The following is a 15,432-nucleotide window of genomic DNA, read 5'->3' on the forward strand; positions in this document are numbered from 1 at the left end:
AGGTGCATCGGAAAGGCAACAAAGTACTCATGCGTACACGAGCTCTCTTCTCTCTCGCTAATGAGAGGTTCTCGAATCTTTTTCTCGGTAATCTTGGTAGCGACTAATTATTTCCGCCTTGCGGAAACTTTCCGCCGAAGTTGCCATTAATTTTCTTCTTTTCCACTTACCTCCAGGCAACGTACGCAAAGTATGCGCACGCGCAATTTCATAGGAAAATATATGTATGATATTGTTAAGAGAAAACAATAGGACGGTCTAGCATATGTATTATAAGTGTAAAGCAAAATTGCGAAGTAAAAAATGTTCGCGTTCTTCCAAGGAGATTCCTTAAGGTTATTTACAATTAAAAATAGCATTTTTTCTATACACCACGTGAAAGGATGGTATTTTCATTACATTTTAATATATAACAATAGAACGGATCTTACGATTTTAATAAAAAACCAGTGGGGTATACAATATGAGTGTGGGATTATTTAAAAAAAAAAAATAATAAATTTTTTCCACCGTTTAGTTTCAAAGATATTACTTTTTAAAGAAATGAATTTTTTTTCCAAACGGAACATGGAGAGAAATTGCGATGATGATGTGTATTCATACACACTGTAAAAAAAAATATGTAATATATTACACAAAAATATGTAAAATTACATAAATAATAAGTGTAAAATTACACGATAATTAATGGAAATGATTACCTTTTCATTATTTATCATGTAATTTTACATTTATTATTTATGTAATTTTACATATTTTTAATGTAATTTTACCAAATTTTTTTACAGTGCATGAGCTGTTTCTACGGTTGTTGCTACGGTAACATTGTATGAACGATAAATTTCCTTATCGATTAGAGGCGAAACTTTTAGTTGATATTGTAGCGATAGAACTACCTTAATTAAATGCTTCCGTTTTGATGTTGTTATTAATTCATCGCATATATATATATATATATATCTGAAATGACGAACGCATAAAACAGCTGTTCATTCGCGATTGAAGTGCCGGATGCGTGAATACCTTCAATCTCGTAAAAATGCTTTTATGGGCTAATATATGTGGGAATCAACGAGAGAATGAAAGAACATAAATTTTATTTTACCGCAAGCGCGACTCCACATTTCCGGAAATTACTTGTCACCCTGAAGAAACGCGACTCCTTGAAACGGAAGACCCGCGTATTTGGATTTGCGTATCAAACGCACAAGGACATCGCTCCTAGTTAGACTATGTCTATATAGATTACGACACACAGAGGTAGTCGATATCACCTAGAGGACTTCAAGTTCTCGTCTGAGATGAGCACACGAGCGATGCGTGAGAATGTACGATACTTGTTGACATTAAACATTGTTACTACACGCCGGTGCGGTATGTCCGAGATGCCGTGAAATACCTTAATGAATGACGCACTTTGACTAGTTTGTACACAGTAGATCTAAATTGGACACAGCTTTTAGCGCAAAATTCTACGATGTACTCTAGAATAGCTCAGTATTGAAAGACCGAATTAAACGACGTGTCTTTTATCATAATTTTAATTGAGTATCTAAATTTGACTAAAAGTGTCATTAGATATACAAATACTGATTTTTTAAAATATTATCGCAAATCGTATATAATAATTTTAGAGCGTCTTGACGGTTCTTATTTTGATATTCTAAAAAAATTGTCTACGTCATCTTAAAAATTGGGTATATATACAGCGCGCCGACATTGTGAGATACAGATATCGATTTGTTTTTTAAAAAAGTACACATTGTGATTATGTTAAGTAAAAAGAAATAATTTTTTAAAAAAAGTGTTATGTTCGTGACAAAAAAGTAAGTTAATACTATTTATTAAAAAACTAAAATGTAATATTTGAGCGGATATATTAATTTGTTTACAGTGTCGTTACATAATATAACAGCATGACATACATAAATCTGACGCTCTAACTCAAGCCAACAAGCATGAATTTTGTACTGCGTTCGTCATACGATAGTCTCATAAATGTTGTATTTATAATAAGGTCGAAATGACCAAATTAATTTTTGACATATTAGCATGATATTGAAAAAGACTGTCGTGCAGTCAAAACGTTTATCTTATCTTTTGTATATTATGAAGTAAATTAATAAAAAAATTTTTTCAATTAATATCATATAAGCTTGTTAAGTTGGCCTTTTATTATATCACATATTTTAATTGTATACGAGCCGAAGTTTAATTTATAAAATATATATAATAATTTTAATTATTAGCTATATCGATATATGATGATATTTTGCGTATATTTCTCTATGACTTTTATTTATTATATGGAAAAGTTTCGTAAAAACGCTGTTACAAATGTACGCATAAGTCTTTTGCGATAGCTGCCTACGTTAGTGCGAGTATTAATAATTCAGTGTAGCTTGCGACCGGAATTTACAGAGTAAATGCTGGCATTTACTACGAACATCGAATGCGCTGTCGTAAATACTAGAAATATTTAAAATAGTTCGCCGTACTTTCATCTCTTTGGTAGTTTGTATTGAGCGGACAACGTGTGTCAAGAATTTCTATTGCTTGAATAGTACAAATTCCCCTTCTTTTCCCCGTAAAGACACGTGAAGGGTCCACTATCCGGCGACAAACCGATATATCACTTTGCACAGATTCCCGTATCGCACTATATTAATATTCACAACGAAGAATTTAGGAAATGAAATATTTTAATAGAATGAACGTTCCCCTAAAAATTCTTTGAAAATTTGAGACACTGACATTTATGCAAAACGAGAAAAAGACAAAAATTCGTCGCGTTAGTGAAATTCGCGAGATCGAAGGATTGTGGAATAAAATAAAACATTTCGCGATGTGCACGAATTCGGATCGCATCGACGCCAATCACCATAAATCTGGACATCGTTTTATGTACCCGTTCGATAGCCAATGTCGATCAAGGGATGGAATAAAGCGCAAATAAAGGGTAACGTTCTTCTGTATTTTGTGCATCATGACTAATATATTACGATATTTTTAATCATTAGGTTTTACCTTTCTTTTCAATTAAAATGAGCTTTATTTTTATTTTAATAAATATAAAAATAATAAATAAAGAAAATATTTTTTATCGTTTAAATTAATATCGTGGCACTTTTTACGATTTATTCTGGACATACTTGGTATACAGAAATAAAAAATAAGAATTATAAATTTATTTTTTATAATATATATATATATACATTATATAATTATATTATTTAATGTTTCTATACGTATTAAGAAATTGACAGTTGTATTACTTTTGTAGAAACATTCTTCGTAGAAACATTCTTCGTAAAAACATTCTTCGTAGAAACATTCTTCGTTCAAAACTTTTCTTAATCGGGCAGTTGTTATATTAAAGAGAGTGAAACAAGCTCTTATTTAATAACCAAACTCCGATTTAGATCGTTTCTCGTTGTTGAAGTCGAGGAAAGGTGTCGCATACTCTCAGTAGCGAACTCTCCAATGCACTGCGGCGTGTAGATACATTCACGAAAACGTGCAATGATTCCGAGCGTACGAGCATAACAATAAACCACTCAGACTCGCGGAAGCAGAAGAAAGCATCCACTTGTGCAATCTCTCTTCTCTCGTCCTCTTCTCTCGGCTGCTTATTCGTACATGCATACACATACATATATCTATATATATGTATGACATCTATATATGTATATCACGGACTGTATATACTCTTTCTTCGAAAGAGAAAAATCGAAAGAGAGCGAAAAAGAGAAAGAAATATAAAAGCGATTTAGGAATAACGCCGAAAAATTTCACCACCGAGATATGCATTATAATAGCATCCTCCTATATATTCATGTGCGGCAGAAAGGGAACTTAATATCCACGCGATCATCGTAATTGCATTTCTGCATACTCGTCGACAGATTCTCTCGGGTACGATTTGCGGTTTCGACTCGTCATGGTGCTTTCCACTGACGTCGTTCGATTTCCCGACGCTTTTCCCACGCGACATGACATCCAATCGATAAAAAAAAATTCTGTCCTGCTAATAAAATTATGATCGATGAACGCGCGTGGAATGCATTGCACTGCAGAGCGCAATCGTATATGACAATGCAGTTATTCCTTTGATCACGTATTCGTTTTACAGTTATATCGTGTTATATTACTTTTTCAGTTTTGCATTTTATTTTGCCATTTTTATTTCTTCTTTTATTCAATTTCTTCGTAAAACGTGTTTATGTGATTATTATGAATTCTTTATTACATATTTGTTATCAACTTTGATAAATAGTTTTATAAATGTGTAAGAGAAAATGAACGAAGAATCGTTTTCGATAAAATTCTAAAAACAAAATGAAATAATAAGATCTAAAGTAATTCTCTAAAGTAATGTAATCTATTTACTTTGCACGTGTACAAATTTTTATTTGTTATAAACTTTGATAAATAGTTTTATAAATGTGTAAGAGAAAATGAACGAAGAATCGTTTTCGATAAAATTCTAAAAATAAAACGAAATATAAAGATCTTCTCTAAAGTAATGTAATTTATTTACTTTGCACGTGTACAAATTTTCCGTCGCATTAAGCATTTTGTAATCGGGCAAACATGTTTCCGTTGCTAGAGAGCAACCACCTCTATTTGGACGATATGCGAAGGGTAAACGTCGAGAAATTATAACGCGACTACCGCCGGAAATATACGCAGAGACGGAAGAAAAGGGAGGCGTCGTCTCTCTTTGAATTTCCATTTAGATGAATGACGTGTAATGTCGATATAAATTACTCCAGCAGCTTAATGGTGCATTTCCTCGCTTTTCACGAATAGCAATAATGTCGGTAAACGTTATTTTGTTTCAGTGTCGCGCAAGGTTGACCCGCTGAAATTAGTTATCACTGTGTAAGCATTGAATGCATAACGTGACTTGCATACATTGTATCGCGCAATACACGCCCGCAGGACTTTCAGCATGCAAAGTGACCTCGGTCACTTGTGTTTTCCGTAGATGCGAGATTACTCGCATTTGTCTGCCGTGACAGATAGCTTGTACCATTTGTGACGTTTTGTAAAACTGTTGATTAATTTAACGGCATGTTCTTGAATTAATAATCTTTGTAAAAAATATTGATTTCTCTAGAATTTTAATCATCAGAAAATAAATCATCTTTAAATTAATATTTAAAGAAATGTAGAAAGAGAGAGAAATTAAAATATGAAAAAATAAAATACACAACATGTGTAATTTTCTTCGAGGAACGCATGAAAATTCTGCGGGCAATTATAAAATACACGATGTTAATTCATTTTATGTTACGTAAATTTTGTTTGTTTAGAATACATTATTTAATGATGTAAACACGGTACTCTTACATAAGTATGCAAATTTGCAACGTTTTAATTAGGTGAAGTTTTCGTGTTAACTTGTTTATCATGAAAAAATGCATTCGAAATGCTTCTTGAATTGTTAAATTCGTGAGACACATAATTTGGAAAATTTGAAATAGAAATAGTAACCACAACTATGAAAATGCTGAAAAAACATTTGTTATTAGCTCAGAATTTTTGTAAAAGAAACGGAATCGTAAGTGCACTTGGTACCGCATGTTTTGCATTTAAATGACAACAAATGCGATATAAAGTAGTGTTGCAACGAGTTATTCTCACGTTACAACCACTTAAGTAAACGAGGAGCAAACAAGCATAATCCGCGGCAGCATCGCTATTTCAGGAGACAAAGGACGCTGCGCGAAAGACAGGAAACAAAGAAACAAGGAGGAGAAGACGGATCGCGTCGATTCTACTTGCTTTGTGCACTCTATACCATGATATTTCGCAAATTCCCAACCCGGCTGAATCCCACTCTGCGTAATGTATAACGTTCTCCTGAAATTTTGCGAAGACATTTAGTATGACGGCTCCGTAGCCGGGGTTGCAAACGGAGCAGAACGTCGGTGACAAGAGGGTGTCCTTGTGTCACGATGTCGGAGGGATGCAGTGACGAATCCGTATATATCTCGAGACGCCATTGTCGAGAGACCCTTGTAGTCTAACAAGTTACGGAGAGAAGTTGTAGCCGGAACGAAAGAGAGAAATGATGATTAGTGCACTGCTTTACCAACTTCCACATCTCTCGTCCGATTCGAATCCATCAATGATTTCAATTATGCTACACATTATAGTGTGCCATTATTTGATGTATCCGCGCAATAATAATTGTACACGTATACTTTACCTATAATCAACTTATTTGATATTTGGACGTATAATACGAGATTAAAATTGTGAGAGCTGAAATAGAATAAAAATTGCCGAGTGAAAAAGAGCTACTTTTATACAATTAATATTTATTCTCTTTGAAAAAATGTACAGAAGAGAGAGAGAGAGGTATATTATACATTCGTGTGCAATATAATATCTAAAATTAAAAATAAAAATAGCCCGAAACTTTTATTAACGTTTGCGTACTTTATACAATTTCAACTTTTTAATATCGAGAATAACATAGTATATTCCATCATGGTCAGGGATGTTTAATTGAAGGCATATTTAATTTTCTTATTTGCAGAACATGAATTCACGGTTGATCGATTCGCAGCACATCGTCATAATCCTCGTCGTTTTCTCCCTAATTATGTTTGGCATGAGCTTCGCCTTCGTCTTCAACTGCGTTCGGAAGCTTATTCGTGATCACCGCATTATCCAGGTGAGTGAATTTTATTTTTCCAACCACTTGCTCCCTCCAAGCTTTCGATTTCAGTATATGAGATCGGAAAACGAGTCCTCCACAGAAATACGCGAGGGGTTTTCTGCAACATCCCAGAAAATATTCCATTATGTTTTGTTCGTGGATTTACGATTCTTCTCTTCGCACAAATACTTATCTCGAATTATTTATATAGAATTGTTGGTTACGATCGCGCGCGCGTGAGACTACTAGGTTGTAAATTTTTATTAAAAATCGACCTTGCGCTTCCCTACAGCATATAAAGCTGCAAGAGCTTTCCTCTTTACGATCACGCAATATTTTAGCGAGTTTGTACAATTTTCAGGTCTTTAGTCACGTGTCTCGACGATTTGTTCTTTATTTAGTATCATTAAAATTCGAGAAACAGAAATTTGCGAATATTTATCTCGACATTTTTTCTTATTCTTTTGCACAAATAAGCGTTCTGTTTTAACTTTTTCAGTAACTACATTTCTGTTCTTTATTAACCTATTTGAAAGCGAGCGAGGTTATTATCAAATTTCTCAATGACGAAAACAAATTTACAGTAATTTAATTTGTTTTATTGTATTATGGGATATATGAATTATGAGCTGCATATAACGATAATCACATTTATCCAAATAACAATTATGCCAACAAAGGTTTAAATGCATCCAAACTTCTCTTTCATTGTTACAGTAATATTGCAGCCTTTGTTGTTTGACACATTTATAACATATGAAATATTATTAGCTGTTATTAAGTTTTTATTTGCACGGAGAAATCAGACTTATTATTATTGTGTTATTATATTTAAATTGTAGTTAAATTTGCAATCGGATGTATATATCATATACATATATTGTGTTGTTTTCTCTCTTATTTTTCAAGCAATTTATTTTAATAATAATTACATATAAATTAAATATAAACATCGCTACATAAAATAATTTATCTGTATAAAGATCGGTTAAAAAAATTGTTTACTCTCTTAAATATTAAATTTGTGCTATCAAAAGAATTGTAACTTTTTAATTTTATTTTGTTATTTTAACATATATATATATATATATATATAACATTTAATATAACTGTACATGTATTTAACTAATCTTTAAATCTAAATTTTTTCAGATCCAATTGCGTATATAAATATCTTGATAAGAAATTCAGCTTAAAAATAACTGAAATAATCTTCCGCAGATAAAGTGAATACTATTTTGCAAACCGCGCGGAGATGCACAGAAAATGAAATACAAACAGTTATGGATGCAGTAGATTTTTATTTAAGATCAACAAAGTTATAATTTGCTCTTGCACGCTTTTTACAATTTTACAAGCGCATATAAATCTCTTATTCACGCAATAAATGAAATATTTAACAGGACACACCTCTAATTTTCATAATATTTTTAAACATATAATTGTATAGAACAGGATTGCGTTTTAGGAATCTCTGCAGACGTCTCTACTACGAGTATTAAGTTTTATGTGCGTATTATTATTACATCCCGCCCTTTCGCTTTCCCGCAGGAGCACATAAGGCAATCTAGAGAAAATCGCTTAGACGAACTGGGTCGAAAGTCAACGCCTTGTCCAATCTCGAGTTCCAGAACGGATTTGCGCGAGCGCGACAGCGAATCGCCGAGTTTGGAGGTCTTACCTAGCAAAGAACTCATGCCACCTACCACAATGATATCTCAAGAATACACCAAGGATCTCGTTCTCGAGATAGCTTACAACACGAGCGACATCACCGACATTCACCAGAGCAATAACGTGAGCAACGCGACGCAGGAACGTTTGCAGGAGTCCAGCGAGGAGCCGGAAATGCGCGATAATTCCTGCCAAACGAGGGAGAGCCTCTTCGAATCCCGGATATTGGATTCGATGGGCTTCACGACCTTCGGCGTGCGCGCGCCCAGCTCTCAAAACGGGACCAATCTTCATCATCACTATCATCATCATCATCAACAGCAGCAGTTGCTGCAACAGAGTCCGCAGCGGTCTCACCTCGAGAGCGTTCAGTCCTCGCAGCCGAGCTCGCAGGCGTCCCAGCACAGCTCGCAGCAGCAGAGCCTGTCCCAATGTTCCGGTTGTAGTCCAGCATCTCGCGGACGGGACGGCAGTATGGGTATCTGTCCGAAACACAATCCCATACCGGCACCACCCGGCTGGTCCATGCACGAGTCCAGCTATCCTCTCTCCGTGCCGCCAGTCAGCCAGTATCCGGATCAGCTGGACTATCCGTCTTACCAGAGGTACCAGAGCCCGAAACCCGGCAGGGATGTTTATCGGCAGTCGCCCAAGTTCGTGCGACAACCGACCGCAGGCTCTCACGAGAGATACGGCAGTTCCGTATACGGATCCGGCCACGGGTCCAGCAACACCACGTCCAGCACGTCGCAGCACTCTTCCGGCACGCCGACTAAACGTCAAGCGCAGCCGGTGGATCCGAGGTATCGCGCGGAAGCGGTCATTGAAGTGGATCAGAGACGGCCGTTCAGCATAGAGAGTACAAAGAGCGCTCCGGATGTAATCGCGACGCACTGACGCCGGGATTCTGGGGATTGGGAGCCCTACAAGAGACGCCATCCCCGGCAAAATTCTACGACGACGATACGTAAAGACGTCGGAAACAAGGTGACCGTCGCCACGCAGAGCTCGCTCGATGACGACGCCTCAACGAGCTCCACTATGGAAGCGAACTCCTCCTCTTGATCCACGTATCGCGAATCGTCGAGGATCAATCAGTCGTCCGAGACCGATGTATCAATCAATCGTTCGAGCAACAATGTATCAACTCCGATTCGTTTGATCGAGGAGAGGAAGCATATCGATAAACCGGTTGATGAATCGATCGGGCTCGAAGAATCGGCAGCGAACAACGCGGATTCACGATCAAACGGTCCTCCCATTCCGCGTGATTCGATAAATCGGACGACAGTGAACGATTCGCTGACCTCGAGACCGTGGCGGCGAGCGGAGACTGCTTTAAAATCGCACGACTTGCCGATTTTGCGACCGCCAGAGGGCTTCAGGGTACCCGTGTTCAGATGCAAGACCCCGTCCCTGTCCTGGCAACACTGCGGATGCCTCTCGCACACGCATCCATTGCCGCGACGATCGTCGATCACCTGGAGTGCCTTCGAACGATGCAGCATGGACCCCATGTATCGAACCTGGCCGAATCGAGCTGCGAGGACGACTCGGACGACCCACGAGGAGGACCGTCGGGACTCAGAGCTCGCTTGACGGCATTAAATCGCCCCTCGGCATTCTGCGATGCGTCGTCAGGTCGATCGACATGACGAAGAGATCGCTGGACCAGGAGATCGGGGCTTCTATACCTTTCTAGTGTTTGCTTTACGAGATTTGCGCCGCGCAATTCGATCTCGCGCGCTTTCGAGTCGCCGTCTTGGGAAACAACACACAAACTACTTCGATCTCGCGACCTCGATACCCCGAGACGATTGAAAAATATATATCAATGTATATAGTCTATGTATATCTGCGGTATGTTTACTAGTGCAATTCGGATAGACAGTGAACGAAGACTGTAGTCGCTTAAAGGGGATAAGAGTAAAACAATTGTTGCCGCATCTATCAGACGATCCAGATAGGTGCGATTAATCTGTTGGCGATATCACGAATTTGTGACAAAAATAATCGGAGATAATTCTTGTGAGAACCATGCATTTTACCGTGTGAACATCACGACAATCGCTGCCTTTCACGTTAACTACGTGATATATAAATTTGCGAAATATAGAGAAAAAAAAAGCGAAAGAGAGCCAAATCATACCGTAAACTTCAGGGTAGTACTTAAGCGCGATTAAATCGAGTCGCTTGAAACATTCACGGAGAGAAAAAGAAGAAGATGACGCGCGTGCCGTCTATTACAGAAGCTTTTACTTGCATTATTGAATTTAAAGAAACATTTAGAATATATATTAATTTACGCAAACGTTTCTCTTAAATATTTTTCTCACGATTAACGATATAAGATTCTCGTATGTAAAATATTTATTTTAAGATTACAATTCGAAATAATATTCTGGCAATAATATTAAAATTGATTTTAAGGAGGATGCAACATAAGAAATTTATAGCTTAAAATAATATATTTTTTTTATGTTTCTCCCAATTAAATCGAAATCCCGTTCAATTTTTTATTGTTATTTTTATTACAATGCACGATAACTTCTGATACAAAATTTTAACATCTTTGAAATCTTTTCTTTGAAATTTGTAATAAGACAGCTTTTAAGATACGCGCCTTATCCGATACTATTTATCGATTTTTGTGAAATCTCGTGGGCTTAATGGCACGTAACATATCGGGAGCGAAATCTCATTTGTTCCTACATTGCAGGATCGCCCGGGAACGCGAGAAGCGAAAACCGAAGGCTATTAATCACTCGTCAACCGAAGAGAAAAACAAACTTGCACAACGGTCTGCGGTCTTTACCGCTTAGCAGAGAGAGAGACACGAGTAAAGTGGCCCACGAGATTTCCTCCGAAACGACTAATTATTTCGATTAGATTGTTTAGACACGTATTTTGTGAATCGTCGATGTCGGTGCAACAATAAAGAAATCTAGCGTATATAGCGTACATTTGATAAAAGAATCATCATCAGATTCATACAACATCATGCGATTCTTCGATTTCCATCACGTAATCTAATGCTTCGCGAAACGATACTTCTTCTTTAGGAACGCCCCAATCGCGGGAAGAGGTTTTCAATAAATTCTTAAACCCGTTAAAGCTGAATCGGGTCACGATTAACGTCGAAATAAAAATACAATGTTTTATAGTATCAACAATTTTAGACGCATATGTCAGTTGGCGAATCTTAGTCAATAAATATACCGTTTAACGGTACTTCGGCAGAGAATGCGATTAGCATCGATGATCGGCGCCGAGAGGAGATCGCGACGATGTTAGGTAAACTATTTTTCCACGTGGTTTCTGCAAAAAATGTGCGAGTCTGCGCGTGTCCGGTCAGCGACTATATAGTTCAAGAGATGCATTTATAGTTCGTAATACACACATGCACGCGTATATGAATGCGTTCGGCACGATTGTGCCGAAATCAGCGAATCCTCCGATCGATCGATCGAACATGTTGGTCACTGTTCTCCACAAGAATGCAATGTTCTATTTCCGGCGGTGGCATAAATATTCCGGCCGGAATCGAATTATCGGATAAACGGCGGCCTACACGTTTGTTTTGCGAATGCCGTGGGAGATGTCTGAAATCAGATGCGGTTTGATAACAGCGTTAGTGTGCACGTGACGGTTATACTGGTTTCCACCGCGTTCTCCTTTACAAGTTCCATTCGCAAACCGCTAGATTGCCCAGTGGCTCTCTGGCTGGATTGTCTGTTATTAATTCTTCCGTGTGGTTAGTTCCTTCTAAATGTTATATAACAAGTCATAAACCATTGTATCTTCAGTCTACTGATTTAGAACTTTGCACAAGTATAATTCGAGCGGAATAAAGTAGCATAAATAAATAGTAATAAGTTGCACTTTTCGAACTTTGACGCATAGCGTATACCTAATTCTTTTACAAGTATATTCCCTATCTTTTTAAACAATTTTTTAAACTATAACATATGTATTATTGCTTTATATTTAATGGATCGATTATAATGTTCTTTACTATATGTTGCCTTTATTGATGTCTATTATTACGATTGTTATTTGTAAGATCTCTTTATTTGACTTTTAATGCTATAATTGTGGTTTTAAATTAATTAGATTAGTTTTTTCTCTCATAACTTGGTACTCTGATAATTGAAGTACTTATCTTTATTGAATATGGAGTTTTGCCAAGTGTTTCTCTGATGATGAAAATTTATATTTCTCGATTAATGAAAAACGTGATGTGTTACTGTTGTTACTAATGTTATTATTGTTATTCTAGTATTATTTAAAAAATGTATAGAAATAATTGTATATATTTGTGTGTGTTACGAAAAGAAATCTCTTGCAAGCGAATTAAATTCCTTTGAGAGGCGCGATAAAAAGAATTGAATTCTGCATTATTGCGAGGAAACACGAGTGGTTTGTACATATGTATAGTCAGACATATCCGACGCAGTAGTAATACCGACAATATACTTCAACTTGACGAGCACGATTTGTCTTCACATATTTCTTCGTGCCATTTCTGCGCTTAATGGCTCACAAAGTCATGCAGAAAATATACATGTACTAAAAAAAAAAAAAATAAAAAAAAATAAAAATAAAAAAAAATCAGAAATAACGACCGTGCGTGCGCAGACTGTTGTACTCACGACCAGATTATTAATTAAATTAGTCAATTAAACGCCGATCGTGTGAAGATCATGTGCATGCTAACTACGATCTAAAGGACTACGTTCACGAATGCAGTTTTTACAGAAAAAACAGGACCTAATTGAAATTCCCGTTTGTGTACAGATCTCATGTTAACGTTTAACATGTAGAAGCAGAATGTACAGAGTGTATACATTTGTATATAAAGTATCTACAACACGGCTATTAAGAAGATACACGCCGAGATATGGATTATATAAATATAGTACTTTTAAAGTAAACCGTTTATCACTAATTTTCTTTACCTAATTTCAAAGATGTGTTATGAAGCGTCCAGCGATGCTTTTAAGGTAAGTCAACATCGAGGAAATCGAAGAGATAGAATTTCCCGATCTATTTGTTCCAGTTATACATTTTTGCTACTTAAAGTATCATTGTTTCTGTGTTATGACAAAAATTGAGACATTGGGTAATAATAATAATTGAAACACAGATGTACTTTGCAATCTACGAGTTTGTCTTTTTATCGATTTTTTGTTCGCTTCAGCCTCTTTTAAGCCTTTAATGTAAAACCTGGACGTTCCTTTGTAAAACCTGAACGTTCATTTTGCCATATCTTATAATTAACTTTAAATTCGATCGAAAAGTCAGCCGTAGAGTTTATTCTGTCTCGTAATTAAGAGATACGACTTTCCGCTGCCACTAGGAAACTTTGCTGAGCAAAGTTAAGGTCCCGTAGCTTTACCTTGCTATTTTTTTCCACTTTTTCCATATTTCATATATTCTCATCTCATCGTATAAGCGGCAATTCCATACATAAAGCTAAGTATAATTATGCGTAAGATGAAAAACCGTATTATCCTATAATTCCCAGCAGATTCGCCGAGCACGGATTATATTACCTAGTATTTTCCCTTGTGCTCTAACATGCACACACATACACTTACATACGCAGACTTTACTACCACATTTTATTATTTATCATACACATGTAATCCTGCGCTGTTCTTAATACTTTGCTCATAATTGAAAGCAAAGAAATTAATTTTTTGTTTAGAAAAAATTCTCTTACAGTTTTATATCTAAATATGCCATAATTTTAATTGAAACAGTTTATCTTTCTATAAGTGATAACACAAACGGTGTAAGTTTCTCTTTCTATTCTATTAACACAAATTATATTTATAAACTTGCAAAGAGAGACGGAGTCTAATTGCCATTCTGTGATGTAAAATTCATATTATGTAGCTTTAATTAAAAATGTAATTATAAATAACGTTAATGAATATCACACAAAAATCGCATTTTTAAAACTTTCTAACTTATTATTGCCAAAGTTGTTGAATTTAAAAAGATTACATTTTTTATCGCGCAGAGAATGTAAATAAAATTATATTCGAATTGTCTTGTTTATTGTTATATACAATGAAGTAATTTGCGCGAATGTTGCACCGATTTTTCCGAGAGACTTTCGCGAAACGACGGACAGGTGGGATGCGAATAATGAAGACAAATGGGAGACACTCGTCGGGAAACTGCGGTACATACGTACAAAATAATCGATGTTGACCGTACTTCTATCTTTGCATCTGCATATTCCGAATATATACTTTGAAGAATTGTCATTTGTTGCTGTTTTTTTTTTTTTTTCATTTATAGATCCTCGACGTGTCGTGCACCCTACACGCGTTAAAAAAAGGAAATCTTTAAAGTGAAGATATATATCGCCCGAGGCAAACAAAGCCAATGGGACTTTGATTTCCCTATGCTTTTCCGTTTACAATCGCTTGCATCCCAATCGCGGTACCCCTTCATGAATTTATTCATAGCAAATACATATAAAACTATTCATGAACTAGATCCTACTGTGTGGTGGTGTGTCGCCGTTCGAACCATTGCGAAGAAATGGTGCGTGAGTTACGTCGTGCTTTTGCGGCGCACTTGAGACACAATTTATGACCACGATGACATTGAGCGTGCATAACGACGAAAAGTTTCGATTTCGACGCAGTGGGAAAACGCATTTCACAGTACAGGTTTAACAATTTTTTAGTCGAGTACAACCTTGTCCAAAAGTACGAAGTACACATCAAATAAATTGTGACAAGCCCAAAGTATTAAAAACAACGCGCACAGTAAATTTTTTAAATATTTCTATTATTAATTATACATTCAAGTATTTATTACAATTTAATATTTATCATTTATTATATTTTTAAACAAAATCAACACCTTTTAGTTTTGGAAATTAAAAGAAACTATTAATTTTCATACTATATATTTTACTATTAATGCTATTTTAGTATAAAATGTTACGGTACATCAAGTGTTCTTTTTTAATGGTGTGTTGCTTGACATATGAGACTTAGTAAAAGCTGTACAAAAAATGTTCGTGCACTCGTTTCACCGCTTGTTTGTCAACGCTATACCAT

The 15,432-nt window shown here is 36.1% G+C and overlaps 1 protein-coding gene across 3 annotated transcripts in view; it reads left to right on the plus strand.

Annotated features, from left to right (window-relative positions):
• Positions 1-13,281, plus strand: part of Neto (Neuropilin and tolloid-like) — a 113,744-nt gene extending 100,463 nt beyond the window's left edge. For all 3 annotated transcript variants that reach the window (XM_029319908.2, XM_029319909.2, XM_085482367.1), the window contains 2 exons: positions 6,551-6,688; positions 8,225-13,281. In XM_029319908.2, coding sequence (XP_029175741.2) covers positions 6,551-6,688; positions 8,225-9,244 — 1,158 coding nt within the window. In that variant the 3' untranslated portion in view covers positions 9,245-13,281. The remainder of the gene's footprint in view (positions 1-6,550; positions 6,689-8,224) is intronic.
• Positions 13,282-15,432: the final 2,151 nt, after the last annotated feature.

The sequence above is a fragment of the Nylanderia fulva genome, unplaced genomic scaffold (assembly GCF_048542155.1).
Source record: "Nylanderia fulva isolate GAGA-0341 unplaced genomic scaffold, ASM4854215v1 Scaffold20, whole genome shotgun sequence".
Classification (NCBI taxonomy): Eukaryota; Metazoa; Arthropoda; class Insecta; order Hymenoptera; family Formicidae; genus Nylanderia; species Nylanderia fulva.